Source organism: Pleurodeles waltl, chromosome 3_1 (assembly GCF_031143425.1).
Source record: "Pleurodeles waltl isolate 20211129_DDA chromosome 3_1, aPleWal1.hap1.20221129, whole genome shotgun sequence".
Lineage (NCBI taxonomy): Eukaryota > Metazoa > Chordata > Amphibia > Caudata > Salamandridae > Pleurodeles > Pleurodeles waltl.
This window is the reverse complement of record NC_090440.1, coordinates 1,917,612,221-1,917,631,703: the sequence shown is the minus strand read 5'-3', so window position 1 is coordinate 1,917,631,703 and position 19,483 is coordinate 1,917,612,221. Positions and strand designations below refer to the sequence as shown.

Here is a 19,483-nt window from a genome sequence, read left to right as displayed (position 1 = left end):
AAGCCTTTCAGTCTCCAACATTTTAAACAAAATGAGGACCTGTCCCACTCATCTCAAAAACCATGATGGGCACTTGTTAGCTTGTTAGTCTGTGGTCACCAACTACAGCCGGAGAATTTCTGTCCCAAACCAATGATGCTACTCAGGAAACACTTGGCTACCATTCACTCACCTCCAGGCAGTGTTTAAAATGAGGGGTTCCAGCAGCTATTATTGCACCAGAGGCATGATCCGGGCTGGCCCCAGTGAAATATGCTGAATTTGTCTCAGTGTAATTTGCCAACACTGAGACACGTTTAGCAGCGCCCGCACAATGTCTGTTTTCCGTTCAGAGCAACAAATCACAGGAGACTTTCTTACTTTCACTTATTTTCACTTCCTGCTGAGTCCAACACAAAGGTCTGATTTAAAGGGTCATCTATTTGTTCCAATGTCATCCTGGCTGGGCGCTATGTGGAGCCTTACACCTAGATTCCAATGCAATGGAGGGAAGCTAAGGTACACAGCTTGTTATCATTTCACAAGTACTTGGGAGAATCTGATATGGATTCAGGTTTTTGACTTTGTTCGACCCTTGTAAGAGAAATGCATGCACTGCAAGAATGTCAGAGGTAGTTGTCTATCTGAGTAATTACGCAAATAATGTTTTAAGAAGCACTTACTAATTTGTTTTTTAATTTTTTTAATAAGCTACTCATCCCTACATAGTATGCCCGAGCACTTTGTATCACACACACACACACACACACATTTTGCAGACAATATATTATACAAATCTGTAAATCAATGTACAGAAAATGGCACATAAGACAATGAGGGTTACAAGGGTAGGTAGGAGTCGCATATCATCCTCTCATCTTTCTACACCTCAACATCTCTCTTGCTGACCACCTCTACCAGTCTGGCATTGTCCCACTTCAAGAGGACCAGACACCCTACTGGGAGCAGGCACTTGGGTGCATCTTGCCCTGTACATTCAATGTGTTTTCCATTTGCTGCTGGGTGATACAAGGAGGGACATGTATGACACAGTGAGTAATCTACACTATAAGTAAGGACAAAGCCACCACATAGCACTTGGGGAAAGTGCCTGAATGTGCCTTTTTCTCATAGATGTGTAATATGTATACGCTCTAGCACTTTTATCTATGGTGTGCCTCTGCTTCTGGAAGTTCAAACTATAATTCAATATTGGTCGGAATCAGGAAGGCCTGGATCATTTGAAAAGGAGTAAAGTTTTTCTGAACAGAGGGTGCCATAATAGGTCTTGCCCGGGGGCCCCAAAAATCCTTAAGATGAACCTGTTGTGAGTGTGCAGTGTCATAAAGTATTCAAATAGCCTAATCCTGTAAAACTATGATTGTAAGAGTAAAGTTACTATAACAAAAACAGAGGTGTATGCCCTTCGAGCTACAAGTGTGAAGGCCCTGTGAAAATCAGGCCCATATTTATACTATTTTTTTGCACAGCATTTGTGTCATTTTTTTATGCAAAAGCGGCGCAAACTTACAAAATATAATTGTATTTTGTAAGTTTGCGCTGCTTTTGCGTCAACAAATGACGCAAATGCGGCGCTAAAAAAGTATAAATATGGGCCTTGGTGTGCACAGGCTAAGTGTTGTTAACCCTTGAGAGTGAGTGCACATGCAACGCAAGTGTGCAGTGGTGTAAGTCCTGCCAGTGTCTCATTGTGAGTGCGCTACTGCATTGAGTATTCACATGGCTTAGTCGTGTTAAACTCTGAGGAAGAGTGTGCAGTTACACAAAGCAGAAACCTATGTCCTGTCAAGCTGTGAGCGTGAATGCACTGTTATAAACCTGCAGAGGGCCAAGTTCTATCAATCCTTGAGTATGAGTGTGAGTAAACCTGCTACAAGGGGGCAGTGGTGTGGGTTCTGCCAATTTGTGAATTTGAATACACAGCTATATCCAAGACCATTGGAATTATGCTTCAGGGGAGTACACAATTATGTGGTAGGTTTAATTAAATTATGCAGCAAGAAAAGGCACATTATGCAGCATAATGGGGGACATTTTTTTATAGTGTTACTTTATTACTTTTGTAATTTATACACATAATACTGTCTGGGCAAATATTTCACGTCATTAATACCTGTTTTACAACCAAATACAGAAATAAGCTACTGAAACAAGACCAGTTGACCTTTACGAAGGGCTGTTCGCTGCATGCAAACTTGTTGTTAAGTTTTTAGTGACTTTTGAACCGTATGAGCTAGAATTTTTTTTTATTACAATCTGCAGTATACCTGAGTATGCAGGAGATGATAGATTGTGTGGCAAACACAGCAAATACATAATTATGCAGAAAAAACTGCAGCCGCAGAATTGCATAATTCCAAGGACCCTGGCAATACCAAATGTGCAAGGGTCTACCAAACTGTGAGTGTGAATGCAACAGAATAGGAATGAAATACATTTTTGCCAAACTGTTAGTGCACAATTGGGTGCATGGCTCAGTGTGAGTGTACAAGTCATACAAGAGCAGGTCAGTGTGGTACGTCCTGCCAACAAGTGAGTGTGAGTGCCAGGTTAGTATTATGTTCAGATGACTAAATCCTCTGAAACCATTAGTGTGTGTACAGTGAGCGTGCAGAGTGCTCTTTATATGTGTGTGAGCGCACATGCAATACTGTGACTGTGAGTGCCTGGTTAAAGTAAGTTTTCAGAGGGTTTTATCTTGTCAAACACAAAATGTCCAATTATATGAAATGAGAGGCCATGTCCTGCCATCCTATAAGTGTGTGTGCACAGATAAGTGTGCCCATGGTTGAGGCTAGCATAATGTGGTGATGGAGACTACAACACATTTTACAATGGTGCAGTGCTTTAAATCGAAATATAGAAGTGCAGCAACATTACTGTTTAGACCAGCGGTTCCCAACCTGTGGTCCGCGGACCCCCAGGGGTCCGTGACACATTCCCAGGGGGTCCGCAGGCCTGGGATGGGAGAAAGGCACTTCTCCAGCTGGGGCCTCTAAAAGTTACTGTTTTTATTTGTGCAGCAATGTAAAGGCCCTCAAAGTTCAATGTACAACCAGCAGCTTTCCAGAGAACATAAAAGAACTCTGGTGATTAATGTACCTGCTGGAGCAAGATGGGAGTTTTGTCTAGTGGCAGTTCTGACTCATCTAAGGTAGCACAGATGGTTAATATGCCTGCCACAAAGAACTGTATTTTATGTGCATAGGACAGTGGGTTACTGCTTTTGTTACAGAGATTCTTTTGTTACTATGCAGTTTATAAATTACAATCATAACATAGCAGAGTGAGCTATGAACTGCCATTAAGAGCTGCATGCAAATTGCATGGCACAAATTAGAAAGTTTGTTTTTCCCAGTCTCTCATTATCCTTATGCTGCTAAAAAAAAGGGTTTGCTTTCGCACAAATATATTCTTATTATTAAAGTCAACGCTAACCACTGTTATGTTCTGGAACCTGAGTTTGTGCTTTTCCAGACCAAGCTCTCTGAGAAAATGCCTACCAGTGTTGATGACATGTAAATCCTGCACTTTGTAGTCCCCTGTAAAGAGTATGAGAGGTGCTATATAACAAATGAATTACATGTGACAGAAAGGTTATGGCGATATGAGAGGCTCTTGTGGTTTTACTTCCATTCCCCACCACATTTATGTGAAAAAAGCTTTCTCACATCTTATATACCTAAAAAATAAAAACAGAAATCGCCTGGAAGATGTAGAATCTGACCTGAGGATTCAGCCTTCCTAAACAAAACCATATATTGAAAGGTTAGTTGCCAAGATGCAGCACCCACCTTCCCATTAAAATGTTTAGATTTTTGCATATTTTTTTCAATATAAAATAATTATATCATTAGCAATTTGAGTATTTGTTTGATGTGTACTTGTTTATGTATTTTGTGTGAATTACGTTTTTAATGTTTGAAATTTAAATTGTACAAATTGCTTGGGGGTCCCCGGCTTCTAGTAGTGATTCAGTGGGGGTCCTCAGGAGTCAAAAGGTTGGGAACCACTGGTTTAGACCACCTCTTTCCTTCTGTGAAATGCCAGTACTCACCCATTCAATGTATTTTAGCAGTGCTGAGAATTGCAGATCCGTACCGGAGAGTACCTGCCCTTTTAAAGCACTGATGTTTGCCACACCTCAAAAGCAATATTTGCCTGAATCAAGAAGTCATTGGCACTCCACCTGTTTTAGACTGACATCTCCAATAGAATGACGTGGGAGTTTTGACAGCTTATGTAAGTGTGTTCTAAGCCAATCTGTGGTCTAGGGTGGATAGCCTCTGCTGGAAAACAGCAGCTCAAAGGGTTCTGTTGGGATAGGGAGGGCCACTAGTTGTCCATTGTCTTACATTCAGCTGCTAGTGTAGACTTATAGGGCTACGAGTGTCGCATTGATTTATGTGGTACAGTCAGGCCTGTATTTGTTTACGTAGAGCAGCTGGTGTTGCGTTGGCCAACAGAGGACAGTTAGTGCTGCATTATCTTATGCAGAGCCGCTCACGCTGGGCTACAAAGAGCAAGTGGGTTGCATTGTTTTGTGGAGGGCATCTAGTGCTGTTTGGTTAGGGAGAGTATCTATTGTTACAGAAAGCAGCTAGTGTTGTTACAAAGGGAAGTGTTGTGGTGTTATGGAGGGCAGCTAGTGTTGTGTTGTTAAAGAGAGAAGCTATTGTTACAGAGGGCGGCCAGTGTTTTTAGAAAGGGCACAGTGGTGTGGTGTTATGAAAGGAGCTAGTGTGGTGTTAGGTTCTCAGAAGTAGCTAGTGCCTCTCTGTCATCTAGTGGGCAGCTAGCCTCTCAGCGCAGTCCAGTGGTTGTGCGTCATCAGAAGGTGACCCTTATGGCCATGAGCATTACAAGAGTCTTACTTAATGTGGAGCTATGCGTCTAGTCAGTAAGATGGCTCAGGTGGTTAAAGCGAAAACTGCAGAGAGCTGTCTGTTTGAGCTCCGTTCCTGGCAGAAATTTTTCGTCTTTTCATTCTTTCCATCCTGCTACTGAGAAGGGTAATAAAGCCACGTTTAATTGCCACTGCATTTATCGCCAATATGCTTAAAATGTTTGGAGAGAGGGGTCACCTTACTTGTCTCCCCCCCACCCCCCATATCCTTCAGGGAGAGGCTCTCCAGGTGAGACACCTCTGACCGCTCCAGTAAGCAGCAATTATTCTCAGTTTCAACATGGCGCTTGTTTTGCAACACTCCGCTCGCTGAAATATCTTCAGAACCGTCGCCATCTTTCCCCTGGGGCCTTTATTTTATGGTTTTAATATAGTGCGTTTTATTCAGTTTTTATTATTTCTTGTAATGTGCCCGGCGCCCCATTCAGTGGAAGCGATAATTCAGAATAAAAAGATAAAGCGCTGTATATCTCCTCTCATATTAAGGGTGAGGTTTCTTGAAATAATAGGTCCGGCGGCAATCCCCGAAGAGGCGCACAGCCCTGCGTGCTTCGCCAGTAAACATAGGCCCAACTCCCAGGGTGCCCGTGGGCTCATTATACCGCTCCCGGAGGGCCTCGCACCTGAGCAGCGCTGTTTACATGGAATATACCAGAGCAGGGCGGGCGGGGAGGTGCGGCGGTAGAAAGCCCCGGGACCGGGGGAGAGGCGAGGAGGGGAATGAGATGTAAGAACAGGGGAGGAGAGACAACAGGGAGAGAGGTCTAAACAACAGAGGAGAGGAAATGGCCTGAACTCCAGCGGCAAAATGGGAGAAGACAGCAGGGGTGTGTGAAATTTGTTTCTTTTGCTTTCAAGTAATTATGCACTATGGTGACGTAATTATGTGAAATTGTATAATTTCGGTAATTTCCGGTAACAAGCATAATCCTAAATTCCTGATATTACACAAAATTACACCGGCGATTTAAATTTTGCCTAGAGAAGAGAATAAGGAAATGAGAGAAGAGAAAATGAGTGGGAGAATGTTCTGCAGAGGGGACGTTGGGGTTGAAAGGGGGAGAAGACGCATGGGAAGCAATTCAGAGAAGACCTCCTGAACGCAGTGAGGGTCATTTAAGGTCCACTGGAGTCCAGATTTGCAAATGGTAGTAATTTCTGGGTTCTTGATTTAGCTACACAGTACAGTATTATTTTACCAGGCACTGGAACACAATAATGTGGACCAGCGGTGGGCTGCGGAAAATCTCAAGGTGGGGGGCGGTTAAAATAATATTTTTTAAAAAGTACCTGTTCCTGCTGCCGTCGGCTGCCTCGCTCCTCTTCCGATGGTGTTGGTGTCCCACCAGTTTCAGGGACACCAGCACAGGCTCCCCATGCAATCCTTGCCCTGCTCTTATGGTATACCTAGCTTGAGAGCAGCGTCAGGATTGTTCAGAGCGGCTTGGTCTGTTGCTCAGACAATGCACTGGAGTCTGTGCAGGTTCTCCAACACAGGTGCAACACAGCCGGGTTGGAAAAACCTAAGTGTGCATGTCAGTTTGGCCAGCCTAAGACGGCTGGCCAAACTAACGTGCACTTAGTGCTCTCATTCCACTCCTCCTCCTTCTCCCTCCCATGGGTAGCCCCGCCCGCCCCTCCCTGCCGATGTTGGCTAAGCCAGCAGCTTAAAATAAAACAATGGTAAAATATTGTTTTATTTTTCAGCTGTTGGCTCAGCCATGGAGAGACGAGTCATTGCGAAGTAGCTGCCCCTGGTGTGGACTAAACATCATCTGACGAAAATATTGTGCCATAAATATCTTTTACAAAGAATATAACCTTACTGAAGTTAATAGTAGGAAATCTACACCAAATGAGATCTTATACCATTTGATATTTTTTGTCAACTATATTCTGACATACACCCATGTGTATAGCACCACCTACCATGGCATTGTGGTGCATTCTTGATCTAGGTTGCCTCTTCATACAGTTCTGATTATGTCTGAAAATTAGACTAAGCAAATATATCAAAGGCATTGATGACCAAAATATCTATAAGGTAAGTACATGTAGGTAAGTATAGGTTTACTATTCTAAACTGCACATATGTGTACCTTGAAGATACATATCCTAGAGGTAATAATAGTAAACCTATACATACATATAGATACTTCTTGATATTTTGGTGGCATATTTGTGTAATGATATTCTTATTGCACAATGTGTCTGTAGTTGATATTCTCACGCATAAACATTTCTTTAGGAATTCCACCAGCAGTTGACTGGTTGTATATCCTTGTTTGCTTTCTACATAGTTGTTTATCTGTGTACAGTTAGCAGAGATTTGTTAAATGTCTAGTCTAATAATGTTTCAGATTTGTCAATGGGAAAGTAAAATTAGTTTGTCCCTGCCCAAGATCTTTTGAATGTGTTACATTATCTGGTCTAGCTGAAACGGAGAGGCTGGTAGAAATGTGTAAATAGATGCTGCACACATAAGTCAGGCCATTTGTTTACTTTTCCCCATACATAATTCATTTTAACATGTGTTAGGCTAACTCGATACAAGACCAAAGTGCTGTAGAATCATCAGAGAAATAACATAATTTTGCTGTTATGTTTTGGATGACAGATATATTCTTAAAACCCTTAACAGTGATGCAAGAACTATAGATTTCATGAGTACTTTCATTTGAGGGTACCTTCTTATAGGCAGGCGAAAAATTTAAGGGGACTGGATGGCAAAGAGGGGTCGGCTGGGTTTTTTTCTTGCTGAGGGGAAAAGGATATGAGACGCGTGTCCCACAGAAATCATTTTAAAAGGATGACACCTTCGGTCCGAGGAGCTAATTAAAATGAAAAAAGTTTCGATGTCGGTGGTACTTGCAGCAATGTTTTAATGTAGTTCTGTTGTAGTTGCAGGGGATTCCACCTATGGTACAATAAATGGAACACTTATTTTTGGTCCCTACTACTGACAAGTGCTTTTTATAATATGGAAATTGATACTATCAGACTTACTGTTCATGGACACATTTCTTGTAAATGTTTAACAGGGCAGTGGCTACAGTGTCTTTATTGAGACAGCTGAGTTTTAGGTTCTTTGGTTCAAATGCTACTTTTAAAGGCAGGAGGAAAATATAACTAACATTCATTTCCCACTGGGGCGAATACTCATCCATCACTGTCTCATGAAGCTCTTTCTTGGTAGAGTCTAGTCTCTTTTTTAATTTCCCTACCAGTTTGTTCGTTTGCATGGAGTTACCTAGCAGCAGTTTGACTCCCCTTGCAGCCTGCAGGTGTTCCCCAAGAAGCCCTTGGCATGCAATTCCCTGGTACCCTCTGTTGTTTTCATGGTCTTTCCCCAGCAGCCGGACTCCCTTGCATGTCCTACAGTAGCAGTCTCTAATATTTTGCAAGTTGTCCTCTAGCAGATCCTTCCCAGGCTGTTTTCCCTTGCAGGTAATTCTCTAAAATCGGAATTCCCAGGGAGGCTTTTCCCTAGCAGTCTGAATTTTTTTGCTGCTCCTTTCCAAGCAGTCTAGTGTTGCTGTACTTGTAATCTTCATCTTTTCCTCTCTCTTTCCCTTGAGCGTCCCACTGTTGCAATGTGTATTTATCTGTAGGTTGTCGTCATGACTTGGGACTTGTATTCCTTTACAGGATCTTGCTTGCCCCTTCTGGTCCCTTGCTTTAAATCTAAATCTGATAAGAACAACATGGGTTAAGGGGGCTTCATTCCCTTGGGGGTCCACAGGCCAAAAACTCTACCCCCTTGCCTTGCCTAAGTGATCACACCTACTGCCATTCAAAAAGATTTAACTCTGCCTATCACTTGCCTAAGAAGTTCGAAATCCTTACCAGACTCTTGCATAGCCTCTTCGACCCTTTTCCCAGTCTCGTCAAGCCCCTGTAAGGGTTCTGCCATCACTGTAGCTGTCAGCACCTACTGCGACCTTTGCCTTCTAACCTGCATCTCACTGCAGAGCCCAAGCCTTAGAGCCTCCACCCCTCTGCCTGTTCCCTATGGGAACCATGCCTCGCAGACCATATCCCATTGCAGAGCCTTGTCTAGTCAAGAGCCTCCACCCCTCTGTCTCATAGCCTATTACAGGGTCCTAACCTAGGAGCGGCCATGTCGGTCTCTGAGAGGCCCTTGCTCAGGGGCATAATACAGCCTCTGCAGCCCCTGTGGCTTTGGGAAGGGGGCAACCTTTCAGCCCAAGATCTATGAATAATCTTGGGATATGGAAGTCTCAGAAGCCCCTCAGCACATTCTCCAAGAGGTCCCTATCACTTTGTGTTACGCCACTGGCCTTTATCCTTTTCAAGAGTCCCAGTAAGGAGCCTCCACCCTCCCGTCCGTCAGTGGTGTAATGAAACCTGAGGGGGCCCCACCCCCTTTGGACCCAGTCAGGGGCTGCCGCCCGCAAACATGGTACTGTGCTGAGGGGGCCCCCTGGAGCTCGGGCTCCCCTCCCCGCACCATAGGGGAAGCGGGGCCTTTGTTACGCCACTGCCGTCCGTGCCCTACGGGGTCCCCGTCTCGTAGCCCATTGCAGAGCCAGGGGCGTGGCTACCACAGGTGCAGCAGGTGAAGTGAACCGGGGTCCAAAGCCCCGAGGGGCCCACTGAACCCTGGAAACTGCTGTATTTTAAAACCCCAACCGCTAAGGGGCCACTTTCCTTGCTTGCACAAGGGCCCATGTATCCTTGCTACGCTACTGTGCAGAGCCCTGGCCTAGGAGCCACCACCCTTCTTCCAGCTCCCGCGGGGCCCTTGCCTCTCCTTTACAGAGGCACCTGACAGCACTCTGCTGCCCTGCTGGAAGATTCATCACGGGTAGGCCGTGAAGCAGTCAGGCCTGATTAATATTGCATTGGGAAGAGGCCCTGCTCGTTAGTCTGTGAAGGTTGCGACGCCGGGAAGGAGCCACTAATGAGCAGAATGAATAATCCTGTTCCTCTAACTCTGGCAATCAGGCCGGACACCTCCAAAGATAACAGATCAGCCCCGAATACTTTAAGCTAATGGCTAATTAATGCACAATTAGAATGGAAGTTGAAGGTAAGTGCCTGGGACAGACTCTGGAATCCAGTGTGCTGAAAGTGAACAGGTTCCGGCACCGATGCCGCGGTCCCACCAAACCCCACTGCCCCTGAGGTTTGCTACCTATGCCACAGAGCCCAGCATCACCAGCAGACCTATGAGGTGGGTGGTATGGAGGACCTCCGGGCCAGTCTTGGAGTTAATTATTAATGTACGAAGACACAGCAAACCCTAGGTATCTCTGAGGGATCTGGGACTATCTGCCTTAACCCCAGTGGCCGGTCAGGGAGTCAGTGAACCAAGTATGGCACCCACTGAAAGTCCCACAGACCTCTTAGGGGGCTGGATATATGAGCCAGAAACCCTCAGGTGTCGGCTATCTATGCCAAATACCCTTATAGGGAGGTGGGTGTCAGCCTATGAGACTTCAGTGTATATCTCTAACTTGTAAGTGTCACCGTCTGTGAGACCGTGCAAGACATCTCTTAGTAGTATATGAGGCCCCCAACAGTCCACTGGGGATTGTGGATACCACAATATATAAGAAAATGTATGCGCCAGCATCAGCATGCTAGACCTCAGAAGACCACGCTGTGATGTTTTAGGCCATAGATATCACAGTCTGTGAAACCCCACAGGGTCATGCGGAGGTTCAGTGTCACAGACCATGAGTGCCTTGAAGACCTTTCAGTGTGATGGTTGTACAGATTATGAGACCCCCCCGAAGATGTGTTGAGCGTGTAGGTGTCACAGTGTCTGAGATGCTTCTGGACTACTCTGTAGCATGCCCAACATTCCCTCATCATAGTTAAGATGTGTAATAGGAGGGCAGTATGATTGTAAAAAGGGATGGAGAGAACATGTCAGTGGCAAAATGAAATTATTGGTCACTACTTAGACCATTAGTGCCAGTTCAATGGGATGAACAGTATGGACGTCGATTCTCAGCTGGAGTAGGATTAAAACATTGGTGGCACAAGTAATACTCGAACGGACACATGTTGGTGAAATAATACCAAAGCTCAGAATTTGGGAATGCTAGCAGATTATGAAACTAGAAAGCTTTAAAGGTTTCTCGACACAGATGATAATGGGTATCTCGTCAGTAAACTTTCTCTTGGATTCACACCTGGGTGCAGACATTAGAAGGGTATTCCTAAAGTATAGAGATTCAGAGGAGATTAGCATTACCAGCTTCAAGTTAAATTCTAGGAAGCATGGATGAAGAACATTAGTAATTTTACTACCTAACGTCCGACTTATGCATGCATTGTTGACAAGGGCGAACAAAGGAATTTTCTATACGTTTTGTCAATCTTCAGAAGCAATGAAAGATGAAAAGGTCTTCCTGGGACAATCCAGTGAGGGCAGTGGCTCTCTTTCTGTATCTGCGAGTACTTCTGAGACAGTAGGGGTAGTCAGGGTCAGACTGCCCTATAGGGTAGACTGGTGGTGTGAGGAGGGCTGGGCTGCCAGATCAGTTAGTGGGCTGTGTTTTTTGGCCATTTGCAAACCTGTTTTGTGAGCTGGTTCGCCGGTTTTTACTGTTGGTTTAGTTGATAATACCTCAAACATTGCCTGCAGCAAGCACAAATACATCCAGTCTTCCATACCTTGCAAAACACCTGTACAGCTTGCTTTTACAGTTCAAAATTGACTGAATTGCAGAAGGTGGACAACTTTCTTTTAACTCTCTGATTCACTACTGGGGGGACACTTTTATTTTGGCCCTCAGTTTACTTTCTGTCCTAGTTGACCCTGGTATAGTTTACCAGTTTTTGATGCACTCAGTGCTTAATTTGTGAAAGAACGAGTGATGGTGCCGAATCTCTGCTCACAAGCCTGCAGCCGCTTGAGTTAAACTTCGACTCACCGAACACCAAGGCTGGTAGTGTTAAATCCACCTCAACCCTCTTTAATCCACTACTAGACAATCCCTGCCCAATTATCCCTCTCGTGGAAGTTCCTGCATTCTCTCATTGTGACGGTTTTTCCCTCATTCTTTTCCCCATCTTTACAATCTGTGGGGCTTATTTACACGTCCCTGTGGTGCAGGTGTCTTTCTGCACCACCCTGCGCCACCAGGAAAGGGCAGAAATGCGCTGTATATAGTTGTATATCGTTGACTGGACTATTTGTGTGAAGGCAAGAGGCAGCGCCCAACACACTCCGTCTAAAGAGAAGATATGATACTGTCGTCGTCAAAAGTGTATTTGGCTTCCAAAGCTTGTAAATTATACAGCTGAAGCATAATTTATTTTGTTTAATTCAAAAGAAAATATCATGGCCTGGGGAGTTTATATTTCCTTACTATTCAGAATCCTTCCTAGTGCACACATAGCTGCTGTTCAACAAGGCTAAAAGTTAGTGCCATAGAGTAGCTTAGACTAGAGTGGAGTGGCATAGAGTAGAGTGACGCACAGTAGAGTGAAGATGTGTATAGTAGAGTGGAGTGGCATGACCTGGAGTGGGATAGAGTGGTGTGGAGTGCGTACAGTAGAGTGACATACAGTATATCAGAGTAGAGAGGTGTAGAGTGACAGAGTAGAGTTTTGTAGAGTGGATTGGAGTGGAATGGAGTGGTGTAGAGTAGAGTGGTGTGGAGAAGAGTAAGAGTGCAGTGGTGTAAAGTAGAGTGGCGAAGAGTGGAGTGCATAGAGTGCCATAGATTAGACTGCCATAGCGTGGCACTGAGTGGAGTGGCATAAGATAGAGTTGCGTAGAATGGAATAAAGTGGCATTGAGTAGAGTGGTATAGAACAGGGTTGCGAATAGAGTGATGTAGAGTAGAGTAGAGTGATATAGAGTGGTATAGAGTGGCGTAGAGCAGTTTGGAGTGGCATGGATTGAACTGCTGAAGAGTAGAATGGTGTAGATGGGCATTGCAAGGAGTGGAGTGGTGTACAATAGTGTGCTATAGAGTAAAGTGGTGTAGAATAGAGTGGGGAGGAGTAGCGTAGATTGGCATGGACTAGACTGGTATGACATAGAGTGGCGTGGAGTTATGTAGAGTGGCATGGAATAGAGTGGAACAGATTAGAGTAGAGAGGCATATAGTGGAGTAGAGTGACATAAAGTGGTGTAGAGTGGCATGGAGTGGTATAGAGGAGACTGCTGTAGTGCAGAGTGGCATAATGTAGAGTGGCATGGAGTGGCATAGAGTGGTGTGGAGTAAAGTGGCAAGAAGTGGTTTAGTGGTTTAGTGGAGTAGAGTGGCGTAAAATGGTTTGTAATGGTATAGTGTGGAGTAAAGTAGAGTGGTATAGAATATAATTGAGTGTAGTAGAGTGGTGTGGCATACAGTAGATTGGCATAGAGTGGAGTGAAATAGAGTGGAGTGATGTGGAGTGGCGTGGTGTAGAGTGGAGAGGCGTAGAGTGAAGTGGCGTAAAGTAGAGTGGAGTGGCATCGAGAAGAGTGGAGTGGCATTGAGTAAAGTGACCTATAGTAAAGTGGTGTAGAAAGGTGTGGAGTGCCTTAGAGTGGCATTGACTAGAGTGTCTTGGAGTGGAGTAAAGTGGCAAAGAGTGGCACAGAATAGAATGGAGTGGCGTAGAGTATAATAACATAAAGTGGATTGATGTAGAGTGATGTAGAGTGAAGTGGCGTGGAATGGTGTGGAACAAAGTAGCATAGAGTGGAGTGATGTATAGTGACATTGTGTGGAGCATATTGGAGTGGAGAAGAGTGGCGTAGAATAGATGAGTTGCATAGAGTGGACTGAAATGGCGTACAATAGAGTGGACTGTGGTAGAGTGGAGTGAGGTAGAGTGGCATAGAGCAGAGTGGCATGGTGTAGAGTAGCGTAGAGTGAAGTGGTGTAGAGCAGCATAGAGTGCAGTAGCATAGAGTACAGTGGTGTGGAGAAGTACAGTTGTGAGGGTCAGTAACTAAAGCATTGATAGAAAGTGCAGATAGGGTGAAAGCAACAGCGGTATCCTAACATTAAAAGTAGATAAGCACATTGCATGTCCAGGAATAATACTGAAATGCTTATAAAAAATACAGTGTTGAAAAAAGTCCAGGAATCAAAAAGACAGGGAAGAACACATGTACTTGGCCTTTGCTTCACAGAAGAGCTAGCACAAGAAAGGAAGGGAAGCATATGAGAGCTAAGCAATCAAAAGATTGCAAATGAGAGTGACAACAAAAATAACTAGTGGTATTCTGTGGGTGGGTTGTAAGCCCACTGAATAGTAAACAATATGTCTCACATAACACAGTATGTGCTGTGTAGGCGAGATCTAAAATAGCTCCCAGGTCCCCACTCATTCCAGCTGTCCTGGGGATCCTCAAGGCACGCAGGAAAGGGGGCAGGTGTAATTCACAATACAACACAATTCACAATTGGCCATTTCTATTGCCCCAGGGGTCACTTCAGCATGCTTATACTTGCAGGCCTTACTCAGAGTGATGTGGGTGTAAAATTGCTTTCCACGTTCTTTTGGATACTGGTACTGGACTCTAAAAAGGAGATTTTGTGCGAGGCAGAGATTAGGTTCCTATTCTTCGATCTTTATTTTACTGCTGAAGTTGGTGGTCCTCTTGTGATGATTCACATGTTATAACTGCTACTTGTTAATGTGCAATTGCGAGTGTAAGTGGAAGCTTTGAGTTTCTGTGGCATGTTCAGCTAAATAGGTTTTGTTTGCCAGTCTTGCCAAAAGGCCTTGAAATACTTCATCATATAACCCAGCTTCTTTTGTTTCTCTTCCTGCAGGGGACTACCTGGGGCTCTTCCTGCTGCTGCTCGGACTCGAGATCCATCTGACCGTCTCCTGCCCGGTGAACTGCATTTGTTACCCATCCCCAATGACTGTCAGCTGCCAAGCCCATAACTTTGCAGCCATCCCGGAGGGCATCCCGGAGAGTAGTGAGAGGGTTTTCCTGCAGAACAACCAGATCACCATGCTCCTCAGAGGGCACTTCAGCCCCTACCTGGTTACCCTGTGGATCTACTCCAACAACATTACCTTCATTGACCCTGCCACCTTTGATGGCTTCTACAGCTTGGAAGAACTTGACTTGGGAGACAACCGCTTCCTGAGGGCCCTGGCAGCAGAGACCTTCCAGGGCCTGTCCAGGCTTCATGCCTTGTATCTCTATAAGTGTGGGCTGAGCTCCCTACCCAGTGGAATATTCAGTGGTCTACACAACCTTCAGTATCTTTACCTGCAAGACAACCACATTGAGTTTCTACAAGATGATATCTTTGTTGACCTGATGAATCTCAGCCATCTATTTCTCCATGGCAACAAGTTGTGGAATCTGCACCAGAACACTTTCCGGGGCTTGATCAACCTCGATCGGCTACTGATCCATCAAAACCAGCTGCAGTGGGTTCACCGGCGGGCCTTCCATGACCTCAAGCGACTGACCACCTTATTCCTCTTTAACAATAGCCTCTCTGAACTCCCAGGGGAGTGCTTGGCTCACCTTACAGCCCTGGAGTTCCTCAGGTTGAATGGCAACCCTTGGGACTGCGACTGCAAGGCCAGGTCACTGTGGGACTGGCTGCGGAGGTTTCGGGGATCCAGCTCTAGTGTCATATGTGAGACCCCAGAGGACATGCAGGGTAAGGACCTAAAGGCTTTCAAAGCAGAGGACTTCATGGTGTGCTTGGGGACAGAGTCACAGCACCAGATTAAAACACACTTCTTCAGCAGCATGGACAGGGTGGCCCATAAAGATCACCACTCCCAGCATACCTCAAAGGAGAAGGGGTACGGCATAGACTTGGAGCACAGTCTGCATAACATTGAGCCAGCTGCCCCGCACCCGGGCCACAAGAAGACGGGCAAGAACTGCACGCATCTCAAGAACCGCAACCGCATTTCCAAACCTGTGTCATTGGGTTCCAGCAAGAATGCCCACGAACTGCAGGATTATGTGCCCGATTACCAGCAAAAGTTCAGCTTTGGCCTGATGCCCACAGTGTCCCCTAAAAGGAAGGCCAAATGCACTCGTAGGACCCCCATCCGACCCCCAAGTGGAGTGCAACAAGCGGCTGGCAGTGGTGGTGCTAATGTGAGGGCATCTCTGCTGGTGTTGCTTCTGCTATTGATGGGCATCATACGCTGATCATGGCTGGGAGAGGGGTTAGGGGCGCTCTGGACTGGCGCTGCTTCTCAAGAGCCCAGCGGCGTCTCCTTTCTTCTCTTGCCTTTGTGTACTTGGAGGATTTGGCACCAGGTGAACGGAGAGGAGAGGGAATGAGTGGTTCATTTATTTTGGTTGTTACCAGAACATGAGTTCTACCTACCACCGCCCAGGAGCACGCAACTGGTGTTGGCCCTGTGTCAACGATGCTGCCGTGCCAAGCACCTCTGGAGAAGTCAGCTATTATGCTTCATTTTTTTTTTCTTTTTTCTTTAATTCCAGCTTTAGAACTCTGGGCAAATTAGTAAAAGGGGTGACGCTGGGCCGGCACTGTGTGACTCCCTGATTTTGCAGGACATGCCATGTATTCTGGGGGAATAGGATCATTCTCCCACCAAATAAACATGACGACCCCTCAAATCTAACATGGATCTCTGGAGGAGTGCGGGTCAGACACCTGCAGCATATGTACTGGGGAGGGGAATGCATTTGAAACTGATCAGAAGACTGTCCAATCCGTGAAGGCCTCTGACATACCTTGCCATAATATACAAATATATTTATACATATATATATATATATATATAAAAATGAGAGAAAGAGTGAGTGTGCAGGCTGGACTGCACAGGAAAAGGAGTATTCTGCAACCAGAGGAATGGTTGGTTGCATAAAGCTATGAGTGTTAATTGTGGGAAGGAGATTGAAGGGGACTGAGGTAGGCAGCTGGGCACATAAATGCTTTTATAAGTTCACATTTCTCAAGATCAAAGGTTTTTGTCTACCCTGCAAAGACTCCCCATGCACATTAACCATGCACCCTAACCATACCATAAATACCTAAGCCATGCTAATTAACAGTGTGCAAATCTTCTCTTTACAAATTAAGGACGCCTTGGCCTAGTCTAGTACAAAATGGAATCAATTCATGGATGGGTCGATTCTGGGAAAAGCAACGCAGGGGCCCACCTTCCTCACACCTCCCAAAGCACCCTGCAAGTCATCCCAGGTCCAAAGATCCTTCTACACCCAGGACAGTGACTGCTGCCAGGGCACTAGAGACTAAGCCCAAGACACAAAGCGCAAAATCTCATGCACAGGACACCATCTATCAGCATGATAGGGAAGGGTGCAAGGGATAAGCCTAGAATTAGTGGTCACAACACATCGGATGATGGCACACAACATGTCTGCTGTGATGACTGTATGGATCTGCCTCTTAGAAGGGCATGTTGTAGGCAAAATAGGTCCCATAACCTTTAACAACATGGATTCTGACAGGGCACCTGGGCAGGGCATGGGGCCAGGTGCAGTTTAGATTGGATAAGGATTAGAGGTTTAGGTAATGGGAAATACAGTCCACATCATCTTTGACTCAGGGCCTGCAGGACCCCGTAGGGCTGCAGGGGGGCTGCGTGGTGTGTAGAAGGCCACTGGGAGTAGTTTTTTCTCTTCTGCACATCATGGTGGGTGTTTTTCCCCATTCTTAATTCAGAATCCTTATCCTTGAGGTTGTCTGGTGGAGCAGGGACAGACCTGCCTTCTATGATAGCTATACAGATGAGAGCCTGCACATATTTCCACAGCCACTTCTCCGCGCAGAGGAGTCCGGGGGTTCCTACTCTGCCATGAGCAAGGGTCGCTCAGTTTAGAGCAGTGGGGAAAGTGCAGCAGGTCTATTGACCTCACTGTGATGAAGTGGGGGTGTCTAGGGCACCCATAAGTAGGACCATCCAACCCATAGGTTGAAGAAATGCTTTTTAGGGGGTTGCCCAAAAATATGTAGGGAAGGCTAGTGAGAAGGGAGGTGGAGGGAGCCACCACGACATCCACACCCTAGTGTTAAGGTCCTTGAAGCCCAAGTTTGGTTGTGGCAGCGTCACGGCCATTGAAGGTGGCCAGGGACACCCCTACAGCAAGTGCTCCCCTCCTACCTTCCATTAGTGCACTGGCTGGTACTGGTGGACACAGCGTGTGGAGAAGTGAGGCGGTGGTAACAGCGCACGTCTTTGTTGTGTTAAGGGTGCGGGGAGGAGGTAGAGCTCATGGTGGCCTGGGCTTTGCACACAGGTTATGGCACAACCATGCCCTTCCAAACGAGATATTGTATAAAGAAATACACCTTCTACTTAAAACGTAAATAAATGATTTTTGAATAAATACAACTTGACTTTTCTATCATTGTAAATATCTTAAATGTCATTTTCTTTGCCGTGTAGGACTGGCGATCCCCACCTCCCCACTATTTGGGGGGAACTTGTCCACATCCCCCCCAGATGTCACAGCTGGGCTACCTGTGCCAGCGCGGGCTGGATGTCGAGGACAGCCGCCTGCGCGACTCGGCAGCTGTGAGGCCAGGCCCCTCCATTAGTGCAGGAGGAGCGGGGTCTGCTGGGACCGGTGCATGCAAGGGAAGCCATGCAATATGGATGCCTCCTGCGCGGCCTATCGTCCTGGAGACACGCTCTATTACTGCAGGAAAGAGCAGCGCCAGAAGAAGCCGCGGATATTTTTAGTCTGCCCTCTCTGAGATGAAGGCAAGCTGTATTGCTCATTCCTGCACGGCAGTCTGTCAGGAGAGTGCACAGAGGCCAGACTGTCAGCAGTGTTTAGAGTGACCAGACTGTCAGCAGTTTTCAGAGTGAGCAGACTGCAAACAGAGTGAGCAGACTGTCAGCAGTGTTCAGACTGAGCAGACTGTCAGCAAACTTCAGAGTGACCCGACTGTCAACAGAGTGGACAGACTGTCAGCAGTGTTCAGAGTGGCCAGACTGTCAACAGGGAGCACAGAGAGGCCAGACTGTCAGCAGTGTTCAGAGTGACCAGACTGTCAGCAGTGTTCATAGTGACACGACTGTCAACAGAGTGGCCAGACTGCCAGCAGTGTTCAGAGTGGCCAGACTGTTAACAGAGTGCACAGAGAGGCCAGACTGTCAGCAGTGTTCAGAGTGACCCGACTGTCAACAGCGTGCACAGAGTGGCCAGACTATCAGCTGTGTTCAGAGTGAGCAGACTGTCAACAGAGTGGCCAGACTGTCAGTAGTGTTCAGACTGAGCAGACTGTCAGGGAGTGCACAGAGTGAGCAGACTGTCAGCAGTGTTCATAGTGACCCGACTGTCAACAAAGTGCACAGAGTGGCCATACTGTCAGCAGTGTTCAGAGTGAGCAGACTGTCAACAGAGTGGGCAGACTGTCAGTAGTGTTTAGAGTGAGCAGACTATCAGGGAGTTCACAGAGTGAGCAGACTATCAACAGAGTGGCCAGACTGTCAGCAGTGTTCAGAAACAGCAGACTGTCAGGAGTGTTCAGGGTGAGCATTCTGTCAACAGAGTGCACAGACTGGCCAGACTGTCAGCAGTGTTCAGAGGGAGCATGCACTCAACTGAGTGGCCAGACTGTCAGCAGTTTCCAGAGGAACCAAACTGTCAACAGAGTGGCCACTCTG

General features: G+C 46.1%; 1 protein-coding gene across 3 annotated transcripts in view; it reads left to right on the top strand.

Moving 5' to 3' along the window:
• RTN4RL1 (reticulon 4 receptor like 1) overlaps window positions 1-18,202 on the top strand; it is a 200,626-nt gene extending 182,424 nt beyond the window's left edge. For 2 of the 3 annotated variants that reach the window (XM_069226142.1, XM_069226143.1), the window contains exon 2: window positions 14,662-18,202. In XM_069226142.1, the coding sequence (XP_069082243.1) occupies window positions 14,662-16,022 (1,361 nt within the window). In that variant the 3' untranslated portion in view covers window positions 16,023-18,202. Of the gene's footprint in view, window positions 1-5,674; window positions 5,734-14,661 lie in introns of those variants that run through there. The other variant, XM_069226141.1, reaches the window with a different exon arrangement.
• Window positions 18,203-19,483: the final 1,281 nt, after the last annotated feature.